This window comes from Calypte anna, chromosome 6 (genome assembly GCF_003957555.1).
Source record: "Calypte anna isolate BGI_N300 chromosome 6, bCalAnn1_v1.p, whole genome shotgun sequence".
Taxonomy (NCBI): domain Eukaryota; kingdom Metazoa; phylum Chordata; class Aves; order Apodiformes; family Trochilidae; genus Calypte; species Calypte anna.
In genome coordinates, this window is record NC_044252.1 from 8,099,345 (window position 1) to 8,123,476 (window position 24,132).

Genomic DNA, 24,132 nt, shown 5'->3' on the forward strand with positions numbered 1-24,132 from the left:
CCATAGCAATAAGCCCCCTTCTTTCCTCAGTGACTCAGGATTCCAGACAATAAGCAAGTCTAGCAGCTGTGTGATAGTGTGAGGAAACTACCAGAGGTTTGTAGAAGTCACCACCAAAATCCTCATGAGTGCCACCTTTCCTGATGGTGGGGCTGGCTGGGGTGATGGTTGTGTCAGCTGAACCTGAGTTAAAAGGGCAGTGAAAAGTCAGCTAGGGATGTGCCAACCACAGCATAATTTCTGTTCCTTTCTCATGTTTCTTTCTAATTCATCTGTTTTCTTGTCCACAAGCTAAGGTCTTCAACTGGTATATCCTTGTAAGGTGTTATTTGTGTCAAGTTTCAGACATTTTTTTTTTTTTTTTTGGGGGGGAGAGGGATGAAGAAAAAGGTCACCTATATTCTGTGGCCATGCAGGAGCAAGATTGAGCATGGTCTCAGAGCCCACCCAGATGGGGCAGCACAGTTTGCTACTGTACTGAAGCAGTCTAACTTTCAGTCCTCTTTCTTTAGCAGTGTCTGTGTTATTGTTACCTAGAATTTCATTTGAAGAGAGTGACTTCCAAGGTTAAAAAAAAAAAAATAAAAAAAGCTCAGCAGCTGTTACAATATAGTTTATAAAGGCCATTAATTCAGTTACTGAAAAGTTTTCTGAAGAGCTGGTTTTATTACAGGAACAATAAATGTAATCTAAATTATACTATTTGGCTTCACACAAAAGCTGAAAATTGATCATAAATGTTACAAGAAATGAGTGTGAGGAAAGGGTCTTAAATACTTAAGAAAAGTTTGTTAATATTTCAGATAAAATTGAGAGCTTCTGAAGACATGGTAGAGCTGCAATCAGGTCACTGTTAATTCTGAGAGCCACATAGTTCATTATAAACTTTGACCTTTCTCTTGCTCTAAATTTCACTACAAGCTAAAAACTCAGATGTCTATTACAGGAAAATGCTGAGAGTCATGAATACAGAGCACAGTTTGAGTGATTAGATTTCAGCATGAGTATAATATGAAATGTATGTTTCTCCATGTTAATGTCCTAACAGAAGTGATTAGGAAAATACATTTTTTTCCTATCAGCCTGAAGCTGAGTGACAGAGCTCAAAGCAACAGATTTTGAAGGGGCTTGTTTGCATGATTTTCCCTACTGATTTTTATCTTTTTTTAACACAATTATATACCCTGATGATTTGAGACTTTGGACTTTTTGTACTGTTTCATAGTTTTACAGGTTAAGGGTAAATTTCTGGTTAGGTAGGTTACGTATAGGATAGGAAAAGGAAAAACAAGGTGTCAAAAGGAGGGCTGTGTATGTTCTGGATATTGTAATATTTTTCCTTGGGGAAAAAACCAGGCATGATCTTATGTAAGAGAACTTGTTAGAAGGAGAGAAGTTTATGGATGAATGATTTATCCCCCTTTCTGTTCATCTATTCCTGGATTTCTTCATTTGATATTGTCGGAGTGGGTCTGTCTGTGCTGCGTTACACGCTGTGTCCTTTAGCTTATGGGGAGGTATGTACAGCCACCCAAATTCATGAGCTGGGTCTTTACAGAGATCTCTGGGGAAAGGGAATTGATAGAGTTTTCCTTCTGGCATTGGCTATGAAAGGGAACTGTTGGTATGTGCCTGTTTGAAATATTCTTCTGACAGCACTGCAGGAAAAAAACCCTAGAAAAGTGTTTTTCCACGTAATTAGTGATGCTTGCCTGATTGGCGAAGGTTGATGCAGTGGTTTTTTCTTTTCTTTTTTCTCTTTTTTTTTTTTCTTTCTTTTCTTTTTTCTGTCTTTTTTTTTTCCTCCTTTTTTTTTTTCCTTTTTTTTTTTTTTTTTTTTTCCCTTCTGTGTTACAGATATTCGCGGACTGCAAGGATTTCTTGATCAGGCCTCAAGACTGGGACTTGATGTATCATTACAAAAAGTGGACAGGAACATCAGCAGAGTCTTTGCCAACCTTTTCACCACCATGAAAACAGAAGAGCTGAACCGCTATCGGGACACATTGCGAAGGGCTATCCTACTCCTAAGTCCTCGGGGAGCCCAGACTTTTATTAATGAGGTCAGTGCACAGTTGTTTTTATCATCAAGATTTCAGGAGCATGTTTTATGACTTATGTGATGCCTTGTCATGTTTTTGAAGTGGTAATTTTTGACAAAGCTGCTTGGTAAATGTCTAAAAATGAAATATCAGATTCTCCACCTCATGTGTATTTTGGGTCTAATGCAAATGGGGGAGAGCACTGGCCAGATGGGCACTTTCACTACAGTAGACAGCTCTGTAGGACAAATCTTTTTCTCTGGTTGTCTTCCACACCAGTAATTTTGACCTGGATTTCAACCACTCTGGGTGAACAAGTGACCAGAAAATCTACCATAGTCTAACAGAAATTAAATATATTGTTTTGGAGTTGTGTTTTCTTTGGAAATCTCCAAATTCATGTTAAAAAAGCAAGTTATTGATGTCTGAATCACAGTTTTCTATCAAATATGAAGAAGGAAATATATGTATATCTTTTTTTCTTAATGGTTTCTTAAAATCAATGAGGCTAATTAGGACAGGGACGTAGCTGTTGGGCAAACTTGTAATTAATGCTGTGGGCTAATTTTGGCTCTAATTAGGTTTATCCAGCTTTTTTAATATTAAATAATGAACTATTTTGCATTGCTTTATATGCCAGAATTGGATCCTTAGTATATGTTTACATGTATTCACTAGCTAAGAATTTGGCAATAATGTAGGGGTTTTTTAATTATTTTTTTATTATTATTAAGCAAGGATAAGACTGAACCAAGAAATTAAAATGTTGATGAGACCTGTTTCCAATTATCAGTTTTGCTGCATCAAAGCCTGCTAAATTAAAAAGAAAAAAGCAAGTTAAATTAGCTTATTAATTTTTTTATCATATCAGCATAAGTAAATTCTCATTTATGTTCATTGGTGATTTTAATTTAATAAGGTAAATTATATCATAAATATGAGGCAAATAGGTGGCTTGGGAAAGACTAAGTACAGAGGCAAATTCTTCTTGTGTTTGTGCATACATAGGGATTTTCAACAGAGGAATGAGGGAGCACCTGCCCTCGAAATGTGGTAACATACACAGCTCAGTTAGTGGTTTAATTGGGTTCATAGCAGGCCTCCAGCAAAAATACACATTGCCTACTTTTCCAATGAGTCCTGACAAAGTATGCAAACCAGATATTCAAAAGAAATCAATGCAGCTTTTATTCAAACCCATGCTGGGTAGAAAGTGTGTGTCCATTTTCAGTGCATGAGGCTCCAAATATGTCCCTAAGAGTTACGTGTGTGCTCTGTCAGGACCCTGCAGGTCTCTTGAGTGCAGGGGCTAATGTGTTAAACTGTTTTACTACTCACTTCACCTAAAAGCAATGTGTATTATAAGCATTAAAGCCAATGATCTTGATATATTTCCAGTTCCCTGCAGGAGCTTAACTGTGGGCAGAAATGAAAAGTAATTTATTTGGCAATCTTCCTATATTGAATCTTGATTGATTCAGAAAAGCTTTATATGAGAAAATTTAAATCTTAGAAGGGAACTCTCAAAAGGCTTTAGATACAAGGTGCACGATGTGGGGAAGAATCCTTTTCTAGCAGAACCTGGGCTTACGTGGCATGGGGAGTTAAAGGTAACAGCAGTTCCTTGGTGTCTCAGTCAATGAGTGCAACTAATTATGTACAGCACAATTGCAGTCCTGAATAACAACTTTTAGCTTCAATGAAATATGTGTTCTTATATAATTTACAGAAATGCATCCTTCACAACCTGCCTTCAGTGTAAAAGCCTTTGGTGGGTTTACAAATTTCCCCAGTTAGTAACTAATGCTATAAGTACTATGTGGCTATATACTGAGTAGTGGTACTTTGGGATTAAAGCAAACCTAATCTAAAGAAAGTGAGTGTCTCCTTAATAATTTTGAGAAAAATGTTCCCTTCTGTACCTGCAAAAATCCCTGATACTTGGCACCTGACTTGGTGCCATTGTTCGTTTTATATATGCAAAACCAGTCTCAATTTTAACAGGTCTGCTTGTAAATACAGAAGTGTTTTTATATTTTGAAGACTATGTGGAAAATATATAGAAAGGAAACATATTTAAAGAAAAGAAAAACTAGTAATTCAGAAATGGGAAGGAAATGTATTACTTTCAGCTATTCAGTTTGTTTCTTTGGCCCAGACACAGGATCTGAGACTCTTATGTACAGCCAGATGTCATCTGCCTCTTCCACTTAGCACTGGATAATTTTTTTGCTTGCAAGCAGAGTTGTATTTGAATGGTTTGGTTTTATCATAAGGGCTCTTTACCCTACACAGTGACATGAATACATAGAAAACGGTTCAAAGAGAGGTGACAAAAATGATAAAAGGATAGGAAAACGTGACCTGTGAAGACTAGTCATGGTATATAGAGTCTGCCTAGGAGAATACTTGAGAATACAAATACTTGAGAAGAAACATGGGAGGAGGAGGAATTATTTAAGGTGATTATGGTTGGTCTCATGGGAAGCAGCTGAACAGGGAATGCTTTCTAACAGGGAGATCAATCAAACAATGTGAGTGCTTGGCAAGAGAGGTCAGTGAGACATGGTTCTTCAGGGTGTTCAAGAGCTCACTAGATAAAACACTTTTGTCACCTAGTCCAGCTGCCTTCCCTGAATTAGTCCACAGGATGTTCAATATAACCCAGGGGTCCTTCTGAAGACATACTAGGAAAAATAATTTACTTGAATAAACTCAGACTTTGTACATTTTGTATAGCAACTATTTTAAGAAGAAGAAGAGGTTTTGTAGTTTAGTGTCTCTCAAGCTTGCTATTGCAGATGTATAGGAGCTGTAGGAGGTTTGAGTTTTTGCTCTTCACAGAATACATAGAGTTTGTTTGGGATATGTATTGTAATGAGATTTTTCTTTAAAGCCATAGGTGGTATCAGTTGATACAGAATTCAGTCATCCTCCTTTTCAGTAGTATTACCTTTTCTTTTGGAAACCAGTAAATAGGAGACAGTAACACAGCTGTATGTGGTTATTGATTTGGAAAGAGAAGGAATTATTGGCTTTTCCAAACCTTTAACTCAGCATTATGTGTTTTTTGTCAGTTTCACTGAAATGCTAAAAACCAAAATGTTTTTGTTTAGGTGCATCTTTGAAAATTATATCATTACTTGTGAGTCTATCTTGCTGGTGAGCTGGTAAGCTTCCTGCAATAAGGTTGCCAGTACATATACATGTCACTGCAGAGATCTGTCACTACCAGATGAAAGCAGAACTAGATGATCTTTAAGGTCCTTTCCAACTCTAACCACTCCATGATGCTATGATTCTACTTGCATCTTTAACCTAGTAGAAAAAGTTGTGTTTGGTTTTTGGGTTATTTTTAACCATTTAATAATAAAAGGGAGTGGTAGAGTTGCATTAATTAATGCTAAAACCATGTGTCACTGCAGCAGTGTTATCTCAATCACTGCAATTCCAGCTGCAATTTCTGAAGCTGTAAACTTCCAGAATACTACTGTTTGCTAAACAGCAGTAATTTATCTGTGCCCTGAAAAGCAATGACTGTTCTCTCTTTCTCTCTTACCATAGTTCATGTCAAAAGTTCTGACTGGTTCTTTAAATAAGTATAGATATTCTGCTTTTGATTTTAGGCTTTTTGGAACATTTCACATTGGTTTGTGGCCTTCCTTCAGTCCTGGTCATTGAGAATGATGAGTACCTTATTTCCAGTTGGCGCTTGTTTGTGAGCGATGCTCCAACCTTCTCTTTTCCCCTTCTGCAGTTGGTGACATGCTATTACTTGGCTGGAGCTGCAGGGATTATTTATGGCATCGTGAATAGTCTGCACCCACAAACCAATTCTATGAAATGGTTTTTCATAGCAAGCAGAGACCTTTACTTTTCAGGATTTAACAGTGAAAAAAGTTTATTACTAATTTTCTTGCACTTGGCTTTTCATACTCGCATACATCTCTTTTGTATTAATATCCCAAATGTTCAGTGGTAGTCTGTATATCTGTTTTACGTACAATATATAAACATCTTGAGATGGTTGTGAATAATTTTGGGGGAAAAAATATGCCTCTTCTGTTTTTAGAAAGCAATTGCTTTTTGTAAAGAGCTTGTAGTGATTTATATGCTGGTAACAGAATTGCAAATATACTTTAAATAGTTCAAGTTAAATTATACCCGCCTTATTTTTTCTAAATCTTCTTGTTTCCTTATGCTTTCTCCAAGATACAATATTGTCTGCTATTTTTACATTTGCAATACAGTAAGACTCCTTGTTCTTAAAGAGAATAATAATTATAATCAAGCCCCAAGAAAATATCATTAAGCTGCTAAAGCCTAACTGAGAACAAACCCTCCCATTTTGGGTTAATTTGTCTTAGAAGTAGTTTTCTTTCCACTTGGCCAGAAAAGAACCCAAAACAAACCCTCCCAATTTTTTTATTTCTTTTTTTTTTTACCACGATTATCCAAGCTAAGGGATCACTGTGAGAAGATTGTTTGACATGTTGTTAAGAGATTTTCAGGCACTGTAAAGAGGAAAAAAAAAGAAACCTAAGTTGGTTAATAAGTTACTTAATGAGTTGCTCACACAACTTCATGTAAATGACACCCTTTTCACTACTGCAGGTATGTTTTAGTGACAGGAATTTTAGAAATCTTTATTGTTTATCTCAACTAGTAATGTGCATCAGATTTTGAACCTGAATGTTGAAATAATGAGAAACATGAGCATTGCATCCAATTTTGTAAATCAACAAATACTGACAGTATTTTTTTGAGTCAATCAAGAAAAGAAATATGAAAATTGAATACACTGGCAGGAATTAGAAAAGTTCTTACAAGTCTAGTGGAAGCTGCTTTACTAGCAGTCTTACTAAGTCCCTCAGTGTCAGTAATAATATGCCAGGTCTGAAGGAACTAGATTTTTCAGCTCATATTTTGAATCTGATGACTGGACACTTATGCAGAGGGGATCATTTATTTTTAAATGTCATTAAATCTGTATGAGCTGGGGCTTCCTCTTGCTCCAGATGCTTAATCCTCAGTATACTTTTGGCTCCTTGTTTCATTGCAAGTGTTCAGCTGCTAAAGCATGACTCAGTTCTGAAAAATTTTGCTGGGTCCACAAGTAAGGATGACAGGTCTAAAAGAAACCATGCCAAATAGCTGTCTGAAAAAAATCTTGAAATATGTAAAATAAACTTTTAATTCTCATGAGCTTCATTAATTTTCATTTCTTGCAATTTTTTATTAATGATTTAAAAAAAAAGGCCCCCGTTATATTTAACTTTCCTGAGTTTCACCTGTTATATATGGAAGCTGAACAGCACTGTACAAGGTAAATGTGCCCACATGGGAGGGCACTGAAAAAAGCTGACATGTCTGTAGAGTGGAAGGCAATGGGATGTGGAGGCTGACATTGGTGTCCCTGGAAGCAGGATATGGTGTTACTCTAGTGCTGTGTTCATGACTTCTTCCAGTGTAGCCCCACCTTAACACAGGCACCACCAGAAGAAGCTCTTTGCAGAAATTCAACCACAGGATTGGGGAAGAGGGAAGTCTATCTGTCAGGAGCAGCTGTATTTATAAGAGGTTTTTTTAAGGAATAGGAGCTATTAATGACTTAAAAACTTGTATTGGGCCACATGCAGTTTCGCCTTCTCCAGTACTGTCTTCAGTGCCAGCTGGCATCACCTTTTACATGAGCAGAAAACTCTCCAGTGAGCACTGAACAAAACATCACTACCAAAAAATAACCCCCACCTTCATCTCCTTCTTGAGTGCTTCTTCCAAATTCTTATACCTCAGACTGTTCATCTGACTCCTGGAATATTGTGCATTTAAAGATAGATTATACACACACACAGATATTTTTAATGTAGAGTTTGGTTCAATGTTAAAGTTTAAATTAAGTACTCTGTCATATCTTTGGTCACTATAATACATAAAAATATAAAAAATGTCTCTCTTAAGATACTGCAAATCTGCAGGTGACTCTATAATTCCTAGAAAGGATAATTCTCTACAGTTTAGATATAATTTACCATAAAGCAGAGATTACTAATTAATTATGGATGATTACTTTAAAAACATGCTCCTACATTTGCACTTCATTGCTATACTAGTATTTACCTATTGTAGGCAGTACAGGCACAGGAGAAAATATTTGTCTTACAAAAATAAAATAAAAAAATTAATAGCCATACAAAAGCTATTTTGCCATCTCTGGCTTCCCATATAAATTAATAGAATTATTCAAACTTACTAACAGTTATTAGAATTCAGTTTTTTAACCTTCTGCAAGACTCTGTACATCCCTGGCTTTTTCCAGGGAGGTATCTGCAAGTGTCTCTAGCCACAGGCATTGGTTTACTTGGAGTATGGGTTGTGTACAGTCAATTTAATCATCTCTCCCCTGAAATGCACTTCTAGACCCATTGTTCTGAAATTAAGAAAATCACTAACTCTTTTCATTAGTTGTTTCAGAGGTTATAGGAAAAGGCCATTTATCTTTAGGAGGATGAGAAATAATTGTTAAATAATAATTTGCACCTGCTTTGCACCTTTTCACAGGAGGTTTTAATTCACTTTTAGTAGGTGAAATAAAATTAAATTTACCTAAGAATTATTTTAAAAATTCAAACTAATTTGTAAAATGATCTAAGCCTTCACTAATTGCTTGCACATAGAGTGTAGTGCTGTCTCTGTGGAAGATAAAAGCTTGGGCAAGATTTACTTTGATTTTGAGATTTATCTCAAACAAGTCGTCCTAGGTCAGATGCTCTGTTTCTCTTAGAGTTATTTCTATGCCAGACAAAGTGCACAGTGTAGGTGCAAGGGTGAGAGACATCTTTTTGATGCAGAGCTGCCCCGTGTGTAGGAGAACAACACTGAATGTTATGTTCATTTCTTCATAGTTCAAACGTAGAGCTCAAAAACCCTCCCAAAGCAGAGGCTCACAGGGAATTCTCTAGAAATGTAAGGGAGGAGAAACTTGGCAACCTTGTTCATCAAGGACAAACAGTTACATCTGATTAAATTAGGGTTTATAACTTGAGACAGTATGGTAACAGCATAAGATTGTCTTTTCCTCAGGCAAAGAGTGTTCTGTGTCAAAACGAATAGAGCAGTGTATCATCTACATAAAGCATGATGTGTCAGTTCCTTCATTTACCTTTGTACCCTTGGAGGGTGGCAAATAGCTTAAAAACTAGCAAGGATTTAAGAGTTGTTTTGAAAAAAAAAAGCCAATTTATAGCCTTATGCAAATGATTATTTTTCCTACTGTTAGTGCTGGTGCTTATTATGACAAGTGTACTTGCTATACTTAAGTGTCTATTCATGAACTGGGGGTTGTTTTACTGGGTGCAGTATGAATGAATGTGTGTCCCCAAGAACTTACAGGCAAGGTGACACATAGGGCTATCTGGGGAATAAAAGAGATTGATGATGAATGTTGCTCGATGACAGAAATAGCATTTTTGTACCAGGATTTTTGAAATGAGTGTAAAGAAGATATAATGGAATTTAAAACTATTTGGGTTCAGTTTTTTACAAACAGGGTTAGGTGAAGAAGGTTGACACCAAGGCATAATGATGAGGAGATAGAGGTAACCTGGAAAACTGTAATAAGAAGTATATGGTGTGTAGAAGTGGAAATAGTATATATTTAATGTGACAGATACAAGGGAGTTATTGAAGCAATGTGAAGAGATAGGTGAAATGGTCAAAGCAGGTAGTTAGTGATCCTCTTTGTAGCAGAAGTTTCAGCAAAGATATGAGAGGAGTTTGCAGTTCTTAAGGTCCAGAAAGACAAAATTTCTATTAATCAACCATGTAGTGTCATCAGAGCTGGGAGAGGAGTTTTAATGTTACAGCTGGGTGAAAAATCCCTCTTTATTAGGGAGGTTATGTCTAACAAGTCTGCAAGATTTTGGGCTTATCCAGGATGAGAGATTTTGAAGGAACTTAGAGTCAACGATGTTACTTGGACTGAGGTCTGATGTTCTGGCTCTATTTTTACTGAGAAAGGATTTCCTTTCCCTGAAGAGAGAGGGTTGAGAAATCTCATTACCAATACAAGGCTTAGGAAGGTGTCCAGAAACCAGGCTAGCAATTTAGACTGAACAGCATATGAACAAGGTGTCACAGAGAAATAGATCAAGACTCATCAGCATGTGAATGGAAGTGGCTTTTTTTCTAGTTTGCTCACTGGGTGAGGTTAGTGTAAAGAGGGAAAAGTACAGAATAAATGGATGTTAAGACTTTTTTCAGGAACTTGAAAAATGTCACTGAATGTGTCCTCTGGAGAGGCTGTGAACGAGTGGCAGCAGGAAGAACCCAGGAGAAAAGTGCTGGGAAGAGGAAGTTTATCAGAACATGATGAGCTGTATTAAAAAACATCAGGAAAGTTAAAGAGAAGACTGACTAAGGAAAATGAGGTCCAGTAGAAACAGTTTCAGTTAAGTGCAGAGGTAGAAACCAGAATTAAGAGAACTTGGATGGGACCAGAAAAAGAGGGTTTGAGGCACTGCACATGGACCTTGCATTATAGGGTATGCAGATATAACAGAGGGAGAATGGGGTGGTAGGTACAGAGCGTGTAGAAAGTAGGGGTCTAAAACCTTTGCAGACCTCAGAGAATATAAACCAGTTGAGAAGAAACTACTTTAAAGGCATGTAAGGAGATCTGCTAATTCTGATAATGGCAACTGTATGGAAGATGTCTTCAAAGGTACTGAAGGCATTGCACATATGGAGTGAAGAGACTTGGTGGCAGTGGCAGCACTTTTGTTGTGAGCTGTGGCTTACATCACTTTTTCAGGGAGGAAGTGGGTGCTCTCCAGAGTGACAAATTAGGAGCTGGCCCTGTTTGTCTTTTCTCTTCTTAACTGATATGCAGTTTGCTTGGTGGGCTTTCCTCCAGCTGTTGGGAAGCTGTATATCCGTGGATAGTACAGGTCTACTGTGTGTTGTTGTTGTTGATGGTGGGTTGTTTTATAATGAAGCAAGCATCAATATACAGAGTAATGTTAATTCCACTCTTATTGAGAAAGGAGACAGTTTTCCAGGTTTTTGGATGAATTCCTTTGCAGTGTGAGTGCTAAAGGAATAGAAGCAGCTGTGGCAGCATCCTCTGTTGGGCAGCGATGTAAAGTCTGTGTCATAAGGACAATTTCTGATAGAGTTTTTTCCAGCTGGAGCATGGGGGTACAGAGAAAGTAATCAATTTACCGAGTTCACCTGAAATTGGGATTGAAACTGCTGACTGTCAGACCAAATACTTGCCCAAAGGTCATCCTTTTACTTGACACTGCCAGGTATGTCTTTGCCACCATTGACCCTTAGCTTGTTTTATTTGACAGAACTGATTGTCCTGACACTCCAGTGATCTTGTCAGACATGCAGCTTTTAACCCATACACAGTGTCTAATATGAAACTCTCTTTGGATAGTGCCTGTTTGCTTTACTTTCAGATAAAGTAATGCAGCTTCCATGTACAGTCCTACGGAACCTTTAAAGAGCTGCACAGGTAACTTTAAAAATCTGTGTTTTATTTATTGAATTAGGCCCTTCCGTTGTAATGGAGTTATAGTTTGCTTATAGACCATGCTTTTGTGAACAAGATCAATTTGTTTGGCAATGATCCTTTCCGTTTGAACTTAAAGCAATCAGATTTAAAAGCTTTGCACTTCAATAATGTGTGTGCAAATAGCAACTCAATTCCAAGGACACTCTTTAGGAAAGCACCTTGAGTGATTGGCCTTTATATAATTCATATTTTCTTTCCAAGGGAAAAAAAAATCTTGTTAAAATTATTTTTAGTTAATATTGAAAATGAAAAAAGAAACCAAGCCTTGAAGTGTGACAATGACTTTGTGTGTTTAATAAAATATATTGATTTGAAAATATTACAACTTCCCCAACATGTTTTTCCCATAGGATTACTAGAGTGTAGAGAATATTTTGAGATGTGTATGGAACATTAAAAAAAATAACACTACCAAAAATACCCCCCAAAGCATAACACCATAGTGTTCGGTTTTTAAACTGTATCAGCATTCAAGATATTTTAAAAATCAATGTTCAGTTTCTGAATTCATCTTGATTTAAAGTCAGAACAATTTAGCAAATTACAGCACTTAAGCCTGGATAAAGTTATGAATATTTAATAAAAGTAAGCAGTACAAATCAGACTCCTCTCTGATAGCTCCCCTAACGCAGGAAATGGCACCATGGAACTAAGGTGGTAACACCAACAGCAGGATAAACAGTGCAAGTGTCCAATTTGGAGAATGTGTGGCAGGCAAGGAGTGTTGAGGAAAATACAAAGTGTCTTGATGTCAAGTTCTCTTAAATCTTTAGCAATGGTATGCCTGGGATTCTCACTGCTGCTTTGTTCATTAGAGCCCACAGTGTGAAACATTCCTTGTGAGCAGCACAGCTTGAGCTCAAGTGCTTGTCATGTGTAGGATCCTGTGTGTCAGAGCACCTCCTCTGTCAGCAACCAGACATTCTCAGTCTTACTTTGAGAAATATTTTATGTACTGTATCATCTGTATTAGATTAGAATTTTGCTTATTTTTGGTATTTCTCTGAAGAACTTAATAGAAGAGTTTGCGTAGGATCTTCAGAAGGGTTCACCCAGGCCAAACATTGAAGAATCAAGTGAAATTCAGGTTTCCTGGTTTAGATACTCATAACTTAAGTTTATATTTGCTTTAATTTTTTTTTGTCTCCTCTCTGTGTTTGAGCATGGCTTATACTTTTTTGAAACGTATGTTTTGGATTTTAATAGGGATGGTATTTTCTGTGGTTTGTATTAAAAACTTTAAAATATATGACCATATAGGGTTTTTTTGAAAAAAATGTCTGTCCAAAGATAATTTTCACTCGAGTAGTTTTTATTGTGTAAATTCTACAATGAAATAATGTATAGTTTGGTTATTTAATAGAGCTAATTAATAAAGCAGATATGATAATATAAAAAGTAATATATGGATGCTTAGCAGTACATATAATGTATTAAAATATGTATGTATTATATACATACACACACACACATTTGCATATTATACTATACCCTGGTCAGTCACCTAAAGAGGAATTTGCATTTGTGGAAAAATGGAAGAAAAGAGAGTAAATTTTTGTGTTCTGTGCAACTGAAAATGGGAGATAAAGATATTGGGGCAGAAATGAGCCAAAGAGTGTAAGTTCCTATGAGCTGTTCTTTTCCAGCTCATTGAAATATTCACATTTCTGATGTGCTCTACTGATACTGCAAATAGTGGCAGTGCCTTTCAGTGTAACTAGGTGGAAAACTTTATCTCTAAAAGCCTGTTGGAACTGGTTATTATTTTGTGCAGGGGACTTGCAATACTCACCAAATGAAGTGTAGAGGAAGTGTAGAAACGTGCCTTGCTCAGGCTTATTGGCTCTGTTTTCTGTGAATCATAGAATCATAGAATTGTCTGGGTTGGAAGGGACCTCAGAGATCATCAATCCAACCTTGATCCACCACTGCTGCAGTTCCCAGCCCATGGCACTGAGTGCCACATCCAGTCTCTTTTGAAATATCTCCAGGGACAGAGAATCCACTACTTCCCTGGGCAGCCCATTCCAATGCCTGATCACCCTCTCCGGTAAAGAAATTCTTTCTAATGTCCAACCTAAACCTCCCTGGCAACAATTTAAGACCCCTCCCTCTTGTCTTGCTGAGAGTTGTCTGGGAAAAAAAGACCAACCTCCCCCTGGCTCCAACCTCCTTCAGGGAGTTGTAGAGAGTGATGAGGTCTCCCCTGAGCCGCCTCTTCTTCAGGCTGAACACCCCCAGCTCCCTCAGCCTCTCCTCATAGGATCTGTGCTGGAGTCCCTTCACAGCCTGATTGCCCTCCTTTGGACCGTTCCAGCACCTCAATCTCCTTCCTGAACTGAGGGCCCGGAACTGGACACAGTACTTGAGGTGTGGCCTCACCAGGGCTGAGTACAGGGGCAGAATCACTTCCTTGGACTTGCTGGCCACCGCTGTTCCTGATCCAGGCCAGGATGCCATTGGCCTTCTTGGCTACCTGGGCACACTGTTGGCTCATGTTCAGCTTTAAGACAGAAGTAAAATGAAAAAAGGTAAAAGCCTAAACACAAGAGTGAGCAGGGAAAGCTGCCCCAGGGCTGGCATCGATGCAAAGCCAGAGGCCTCTTGAGAAATGTGAGAAGTGATTAAAGTCACCAGATGCTGGTCCCAAAACACTCCAGAGTTTAATGGGTAACTCATACAGAAGCTGTTAATTGTGATTTTGAAGTGAAATCTGTGGAGTGTTGCATTCCAATTGAAAAGGAAAAGAAACACGAATGAAATGGCTGAGTGGAAGTGTCAAAGCATCAACAATTTGTGAACTAACCTGAGGCTGAGGAGTCAGTTTTGCTGTTTTGAGGCTCATCCTCCAGGCATCTGCAGAATAAAGCCTCAGTTGACTACTTGTATGTACTGGTCAATAAGAATGTGAAAGGGGGGTCACAGTCTCTATCATCTTTGAAGTAGAAAAGCTGTTTATAATGGGCAGCTGGCACTGCTGATAGTGACTGCCTTATGTGTTGGGAGTGTAACAGTCACCTTGATGTTCCACAACATGAGGTATATTATCTTTCTCTTTGTTCTGATTTTTTGCTGCTTTGAAATATGAAATTCAGGTTTTCTAGCAAGAGATTTGTCTTTCTTCTTGTTCTCTTAGTGTCACTTCCCTCAAATGTTTCCCTTTGTGATAAATTTAACTCACTACTTCTGATAAATATGAGTTTAAGAGAACCAAACAGTAAATAATCTTGGTGCTGATGTTAAAATGAGCTATTATAGGCCTCTAATGAGATATGTTTGCACTGTTGCAATTGTTAATCTAAGATTAGAATTAATAGTACATATAAATCACTACAGGAGGGTAATGATCCAGTTAAACAATTACTATATCAAGGTGTTTTGTTTATGTTTAAAGCTGAAGACAATTCTTTTCACCTCAACCAAAATTTTATGTATATATATATATATAAAAAAAAATCTACTCAAGCTACTGAAGCTTTCATGATGACTGCTGTAATTAAAAGTGAATGCTTAGGTGCCATCTGTTTTATGATATGACTGGAGCTATGAATGCTGTCAGAGGCTGTGGACAAGCAGTTAAATCAAGAGTCTAGTGGGCTACTGAACAGCATAATGACACCCTCTAATTTCCCACTCAGCTCTTTGATACTGATTTACAAATTTGCTTATTGGAACTGCTATTACTTCAGCAAAATGTTTCAGCCAATACACAGCAACTTTCCAAGGGCTCTGGGTTTCATTCTTATCACTGGCTCTTGCTATGGAGTAATAAAGTGGCTAGTGTTGGAAAGAACCTTAAAGATCATCAAGTTCCAGCCCCCCTGCCCAGGAAGGATCTGGAAAACTAGAACTGGGAGTTATAATAACAAAATACCCCATCTCACAAAGAGAGAGGAAGTACTTCAGTACAAAAGCATTTTCTAAAAAAAAAACTAAATGAAACTTTAATATGAATCATATGTTAGAATGTATATTATTATATATATTATATATTTTTTATTCTATATGTAATATAATATATAGAATAGATGAGAATAAGGATGCAACAATGTTTCCAATAAGTTTTAATAAAGATAAGACAACATAGTGTGGAAATCATAACATGCATTGACTTGCTTTCAGCATGCTCATCATTTACTTGTTAATATAAACAGTCATAAAACAAAAGCTCATGTATTAGACAATACTAGAGAGATGGAGTCTACCTCTATAGATAGAGTCTACCTGCAATAGATATTATTATAGAGATATTTCAGGGATAACTTTCCTATCACAGGAAAAATGTGAGGATAAAATGCAAAAACACCCATAAGAACACCAAACAGCAAAGTAACAAAAACAAGACAGGCTAAGTGGGTGGCTGGTTTAGACAACTGAGCAAGTCAGATGTTTGTCTTGGGTTTGAACTATCCCTATATGACTGTTTCAGAACACTTGGAAAACTTTTTTATGCTAGAGAGCAAATCCTTCATTTATCAAGAATTACCATTTCCAGATAGTGCATTAACATTAGGAGACAATGAATGGTTGTGAAGCACTGCCCTTCTATAGAACCTGCCACTGTTATTGTGCCCATTTCCCCTCAATCTTTGTGCTATTTTCAAATTGAGTCCTGCCACAGAATGAATTAATGGGAATAGGGTTTGTCTCCAAAAAAGCTGGGCAAACTAACATCATCTGTGTGTGAGATGAGAGAGAGAGAATGGAAACCAGCTGAGTGCTGCATTTTTCTTGACTTCATTCAAGTAGCTACATTTCCACTTATCAGCTCAGTCTTCTAATGAATGTGAAAATGTTGTAGAAGAAAAACCCCATGCAAAATCCCTCCAACTCTGTAGCTTTGACAAGAGAGATGAAGTCCTTTTATGTGTAAGAGAACTATATTAAAGTGGCTGGTTTGTGCATTTCCTGCTGCATTTCCTTATTTACTGTAAGGATGGCTTCTGGAAAGGTTAAAATAGAGCTCCACTCATCCAGAATTTCTGGCACCAAAGGTAGCCAGAGATTTGATGCCAGTCCTCTCATTGAGCTTGACCTTGCTTTCCTCTTGGTGCTCCCTACATATACTGGATCTATAAAACTCCTCTGTCAGAATGCTAGAAATTTTTTGTGAGAATCTTGGCTTCAGCTTGAATTTGCTTTGAGAATTCAGCCACCTCTGCAGTTCTGCTCTAAACCTATTGTGAATAAATAATGCAGAGGAGAAATACATTATTTCTTTCCTTCCTGGTTGATAGGCTGTGATGTTCCAGGCCAGAATTAATTTTTGTTTTCAAATACATTGATTTTGTAGGTTATTTAAAGAATAATCCCATGTGCTTTCTTGATGACAAGTCTAGCTCCTGAGAAAGATCAGGTGTTTCCTCTGTTTTCAGACTAATCAGTCCCCAAAGCTATTTATTTTGAATATACAACAAACTATCAGTATTTCAGAGTAAATGTACAACAGAAAAACCAATAGCAGATTTTGTGTGAAAATCTGGAAAAGCTTTAGTTGTTATTTCTCTGATTTTTGAGTCATACTGTAATAGCATAAATGCAAATGAATACATAGGTTGGAATGAAGAAAGTTAAATACAGATGCTTTACTCTTTTGCTGCAATGTAACAATCTATTGATTAGAGATAGCAATGAATGAGCAATGTTACATTTCCCCTCCTTGTATTGTAACTGCAATATACAATTAAACCCTGTCCTACATTGTTATAGGGACAATCCTTCTTTTGATTCTTACTGTTTTATATTGAATAATCAGAGACTTCAGATCCATCTTGCCTAGAAAAAGATTTTAAATATCAATATGATTCAGATGGATTACCACTGAGTACAGTTTTTCTGCTGTGTGGTGTCATATTGTTCTTCTTACATGAAGCTCTTATAAAAGGTATGAAGTCCTGCTTTGACTTCATTGCTTTAAATAATATCCTCCCCCAGCTGATGCTTTGGTAGGATGTGTTATTGACCAATACAAGAGCAGGGCTGCAGCACTGGTTGAAATAGCTTTTGAAAACAAAGTTTTGGCTGATAAATTGGGTTGTTCTTAATAGTGTTTTGTTAGACGTATCTTCTGGCATTTTTACTTTTTGTATTACAGTAGTGGTATGCCTATGCAGATATAAAATAATATATTAAAATATTTAAAATCCTTAGTATTTCATTCCCTTGAGTGAAAATGTTGACCTGGTTGTGGCTAGACAATGAGCAATTGCTTTTAATGCCTGTTTATTGAACTGCCAGCTATTTTCTCCACAGGTATTATAAGTCTCTGGAGGTGCCTGTGCTCTCTGTCATCCCTTGGGTTTCTATGTTAGTACTTATCCTACAGGTCCTCCTCTTTAGCACCTTTGCCTGAGTGCAAAAGCCCACAGGGTACCTATCCCCAGCACCCAACTTCAATTTTCCCAGGTCCATAGTGGTGCATAAGCAATTCCTATTCCCAATCCCAACAAAAGTGAGTTTTCAATTTCACAGATAAATTTTAAAGGTGTGGTTTAATGGATGAAAATTAATTTAGGCACCTGTTTAAAAAATAAAACAGAAAACCATCTGTTTCTCTGTTTTAAGTAAGCAATAAGAGAGTTTTTCTAATCTTGTGATAAAATTCATCCTTTTTTGTAGAGTTATGTCCCTGCTCAGAGTCTCTGGCAGCGCACACACAGTCAGAAAACACACTCTACCAGAACATGTTGCAAGGCTGCCAGAGTTAAGTGCCTGAATTATGATAAACTCGAGGTGTAGAATGGATGATAAACTCTAGGTGTAGAATGGCAGTAAATTTCTTAGTGTATCTATGGTAAGTGGAAAATACCACTTTTCCACGTGGTCTTATTAGGCTTTTGAAGTGCCTCCCATTGCACTCTTTCTAGTGCATAACTTGTGTGATGTCAAACCAAGACCTCTACAGAGTAGCATACAGATGAGGACTGTCTTCATCTTTTCCTCCTCAAATTAGAAGTCTGTCACAGGGAACCTTCAGACATCAAAGTAAAGACCCTTCTGGTTACGTATTTATTGCATTTTTATTCAAACAAGAACAGCTTTTCTCCGAGATGAAGAAAGGAGCTGTTTTTCTCTTATTCTTCTGACACACTTCCAAATTGGGCAAATACTTTAAAAAAAATCTGTGTATCAGAGGTAAAATCAGATCTCATGGGATGATAACTGAAAATAAAGAGTAAAGATGAGAATTCAGAATATGTGGCTTGGTAGTGCTTAAAGCATAAGTTGAAAGCAGACTAAGGAGCCATCAAGAAAGACTGCAGGGTCACAGGATTTTTGTAGAATTCAGGAAAATCCCTTTTGGCATCAAGAAACACTGTCTGCAGATTCATAAAGCTAATATTCATGTTTTATGTCGTTTCTGTTGAGGAGGCTGTCAGGATCGAATGGGAGGCTGACTCACCAAGAATGAGTGTCACCCTTGAGACCTCAGAGCTCAATAGAGGTCCTAAAATGTTGAGACTGAAAACAGAGTGATACTTATTTTGTGTAGAAAACAGTAGCATTTGTACAGGTAAAAGAACATTTGGTCACATGCACTGATGACTAAGAATAAGTGAGTCATGGAGGGGAAAGGGTTAAACAAACACTGGATTTTCTTGCCTCTGGTTGCCCTCTATTTTGACTGTTGATCACACTATTGTTCTGCTATTAAATATATATTTAACCTTGGCATTGAGAAAGCATATTTATGATGAAAAGGAAATGTTAAGTTTGGAAAGAGCATGCAGAGACTTGTATTTGGGTTTTAGGAGTCTTTTGTCTCTCCTTGCAAAAATCCTGTTTGTATTTACTTTGAATATTTATGAATAAATAATGATTTTAAATGGAATTTAGAAACAATGGTTTGAGTTAGCTGCTAGTTCCTACTGTAAATGGTAAATTATGTTTAAGATAGTAAAAATGTTTAAGATTACAAAGTGAAATATGATATGAGCTATTAAAAATACTACCAAATCGGCTTAATTAGCTACGTTGCTAAGGCTACAAATGGGTTTTCTCAAATTCATAAGAAAGTTCTATATATATGAGTACATAGAACTGAATATTTTTGTATATTTGCTATACTGGATATAATGAATGTAATGTATATTGACTTCCCTGTAGTTGAATAGTATGTGTGTAGGTATAGAGTATGAATTTCTATTCATGGACTGTCATAAACTATAACAGTTATATTTTGAACATATAATTACAACTGGACTCAGGAATTAGGTGTTGGACAGGTAACTACCCTCTTCATATCCAGACACTTTACTGTGCATTTAGACAGCTTACCAGACAGGTTAAATTTGTAGAGACAGCTGTGTATGCAATTTTTAATGCAATTTAAAACAAAGCCTTTATGTTTGTGTTTTGGGTAAAATACTTAAAATCAGCAATTAAGCAACATTTCCAGACATTTTCAGCACATGGCTTCTTGTGTGTCAAACTGAAAAGGAATAGTTTGTTTCATCTTAGTATTTGCTAAAATCTGTGATTGCAAGGGGCAGGGTGGAAAAGTACAAGCTGAGAAATGTAATGGCTTTCACTGCATGGTTTGCCTGGGGGTTTGTCTGTTGTTATATGTCTGTGGTGGTTCTAGATCTCCTTGGTCTTTGCCTAGGCAACTTATAATTTTCTTAATTTAATTTTCATTGCATTATCCAACCTGGAGACTTCCCAATTCTATTGCTCCCTGCTTGCACCTTCTTTATGTACTTTGATTTTTCTGTGCAACCACAAAGTTTTAAGAAAATCTTTTTCTTTAGAGTTTTAAGAGAGAAATCAATAAATGCAGGCAGTAAAGTGTTCTCTCCAATAAGATATATGAGTTTTGGTAACAGTACTGTCTTATTTTATTTTCCTCTGAAACTTGGGTTCTGCTTTACCTTGTTTATTCTACATTTATACCCTCACTGAATTGATCCCAGTGTTCATCCTCATTTCCCTGACTGTGCACTTTTCAATTTCTCTTGCTTTGTAATAATACATTAACAGAGTAAAACAGAGATTTCCATGTTTTGTTTGCCTGATTGGTTCTCAAAATTCATTGGATGATCCTTATTTTTAGTATCAAAAATTGTTTTAGTCATGCAGGTGCCACTTTTTGAGATAAGTAGACAACTGAAAAATGTTCAGAGCTCTACTTAGTGGCACATTTATTACAGAAAAATGATAATAAAAAATTAAGTTGATATTAATTTATGATTGACTTAAGTCATACTTAGGATCAGATCTTATTTTCTACTATTAGATGTCAAAAAATCCCAAGCAGACAACACAAAGTTGTCATATATGTGTTGAGCTAACTACAGAATGTGTGCAGAGTGCTAGAGACAATTGACAGATTTTATTTTACTGTTTTATTTTAGTGTTTTCTCAACTGGTTTTTTTGGGTTTGTTTTTTTTTTTTTCCTTAATGAGGAGGTTGATAGCAAGATTATACTAAACTAGTCTCTGACTTAACCTTATGGCTGGTTATTTCAGCTCCTTCCATGACTCATTAGGTGTTCTGCCTGCCTGCAGAAGCTTGGCTAGGTCTTGGGAGGAGCAGATCAACAGAAAATACTTAGTTGCAGAGTCATTTACAGATAAAGTTGTCTCACGTACATGCAATTTTGAACATCAGTGTCTTTCTGTCACTTGCTTGTTTTATAGCTGCACCATCATTATTTCACATTCTTTCAGTGACAAATTAGAGTCTGGAATTTCTATCTGTTCTTCAGTGAATTTCACAGGCCTTGCACTACTTTTTCTGTTGCTTCTGGGAAAGGGCACTAGAGTGTTGACTTAAATCAAGTGGACTGATTGGTTTACAAGTAGCATCCCAGTGGCTTTTTTTGTGTAATGTAAAGCCATGTGGTTACTCTATATGAGAAATTAGGTGAAGTGTGATCTTGTATTAATAAGCAGAAGAGTATCATTCAGTTATTTCAATTTGACTACATGTGTGATGAACTGGTTTTAGTGCATTCTGGGCACAAGCCTGGGTCATGTGTCAACAGACTGGTTAGGGCTGATTTTGTAGCATTTAAAATCGACTCAGTTTGTCAATTAGAGATAAATGGCATTAGAATAAAATTCAAGGAAATCTTAGAGGAGAGAAGATTCAGGAACAGGGTGACACCAGGTTCTTGAGTAACAGAGCAGACCTTGGTTTTCCATGTAGAAAAGCATTAATGGCTATGAGAGTTTGTATGGATGGACCCCTAGCACTTACTCTGCTGTGGCCTATGTGCTTGACCAATCCTGCTAATTTCCATGATAAGCAAAGTTTTTCCTGTGCTGATACCAATGCAACCAGGACTGTAGGCTCTAAAAATGTCAAGAAAGGGACCAGGGGTATTCTCAGTGCCACGTTTAGGGAGCACTTTTATCATCTCTTACCCTTGGGCCACATACTGAAAGCTTGTTTCTTGTCACAACTTGTAGAGCTGAAAATTTACCTCAGGTGGTGAGGGCAGTGTCCCTTCCATAACAATGAGCAAACGAGCTAATTACTTTTTAGCAGTGTGATGTTTTTAGGCAAACACTTGCCAGACAGCTGCAAATAAGTTGATATTGACCAAAAGTAATTATCTCCTGAGAGATGTTCAGTGTGGCAAGCTGCTCATACACCTGAAATCACCCTTGCATTCCCTGGAGGGTGTAAAAAATGGCAAAAAAACCCGGAGAAACAAATCACTATGACCTCAGCTATCCCTTTCTGATGGCCTCAGGTGTCCTGGGGTGGGTGAGTTGACACTTCTGGCTCTGAAGTAATTGCAGTGTAGCAATGGCCTGGCACACCAGGTCATAGAGATGCCTAATATGAAATCAAGCTTGCTGACACCCAGCACCACATGGCGTGAAAGACACTGTTAAAGTTCTGGAATAAGTAAACCCACATGCAAAAGTCTGCTGATATTTTTTTTAGAGAGGATACATAACATAAGATTTGCAATGAGTTCCAAATTATTTATTATAATTGATTTTTTAAAATTCTGCATATATTTTTTGTCCATTTAAGTGTCAGCATTTTTTAAAGCTTGCTGAATTCATCTTTGTGATTTCTGTAATAAAATTTTACTTACTGTCATGTGAGACAAATATTCTTTGCTTTACTATGCTCTGAGGCAAACAAAACAGCTCAAAAGCTGCTTTCTCTAGATCGTTTGTAGCTTGGTGTATTTTTATTGCTTCCTCTTTTCTTCATCATCTTGATAAATAATTTTAATAATTTAAATTCTTACTGCTACTGATTTTCTTTGGCGTTTGAGAATCCTTACCACTTTCAGTTCTTCATATTCTTTTACTTAACATAGAAGTGCTGTGACTTTCTGTATGTGCTGTCCTGCAAACTGACCCCTTAGGTGAGCACCAGGAAAACAATTTCTCTTTTAAGTATACAAGAAATTGATTAAAGGAAGTGTTAATTATGTATGCAGCTCAGCTGAGCACCAGGTGATTATGCAAAGAGGGCAACAATCACTGGATGCCTCATCAGATGGAAAGTGGTGTAGCCTGGAAATTACCTCAGATCAACTTTCTTAAGCTGTCATCTGGTTTGGATGGGGAACAGAATGCATTAACCAACCAAAGACAAATTCAGAGTTTTATGAAATACTGTGACTCTGTTTTAACTAACTCTGCAAAGACTGATGGATCCATTCAGATGTACTATTTGTCTTTGGGGTTTCTGTCAATGAATCAGTGTCCTTTATTTGACTGGCTGACACATATTTAATTTGGTATAATATATGATACATGGAAAATGCCTTTCAGTTTGAAACATTGATGACTGATCGTTACCATCATTCAAGTTCTGCCTGTTAAAATTCAGTTTTTTTTCTCTACTCATCAAGTTTACTAATAATGATTAAAGATTTTCTTAGTTGCATTGTCTTTGACAGCATTGATGATTACAGACATGGGCAATGTGTAGTATGGAACTGTTCGATTCTGTTCATCATTGATCTTCCTTTCCATATTATCTGCCAGTTAGACCTAAGTGGAAGTAGAGAAGAGCAAGGCTATTAAGCACATTTGAGTAATTGATGAGTAGACATCAGCTAACCCAATAGAAGATACATTTTAAACCTGGTATTCAAGGGAAATGTATTTCATGCTTAGGGGAAGATTGGCATTACATTGGAAATTAAATGTTTGCAATTAAGACGAATACTGTATTACATGGCAATATATAATAGAGTGGTATTACTTGTGTTTCAAATAACCAAAACTTACACTACCTTTGCAGTTTAAAATTTTGTTCTGAATTTTCTCTTTTTTTACATGGAAATTCCACCCACTCGTGTAGCTTTTCTTGGGAATAAATACTATTTGCTACTCTTTTTAAATGTAAAAACCTGAAAAAGAAAATCAATGAATAAGAGAAAAAAAAAAAAAAGAAAATGTAGAGCATGGAACACAGCTGATCTTACTGCTTGTCCCTGGGTGAGTGTCTCCTGGTATATACAAGAGATACAATTAAGGTGTGCTATGTTTTAATTTTTGAGCCCAAAATGACCTAAGTATACCAATATTTGG

At 36.9% G+C, this 24,132-nt stretch overlaps 1 protein-coding gene across 1 annotated transcript in view; it reads left to right on the plus strand.

Moving 5' to 3' along the window:
* GRID1 (glutamate ionotropic receptor delta type subunit 1) overlaps positions 1 to 24,132 on the plus strand; it is a 500,726-nt gene that overhangs the window by 282,871 nt on the left and 193,723 nt on the right. Inside the window, exon 4 of the mRNA XM_030453329.1 lies at positions 1,858 to 2,063. Coding sequence (XP_030309189.1) covers positions 1,858 to 2,063 — 206 coding nt within the window. The remainder of the gene's footprint in view (positions 1 to 1,857; positions 2,064 to 24,132) is intronic.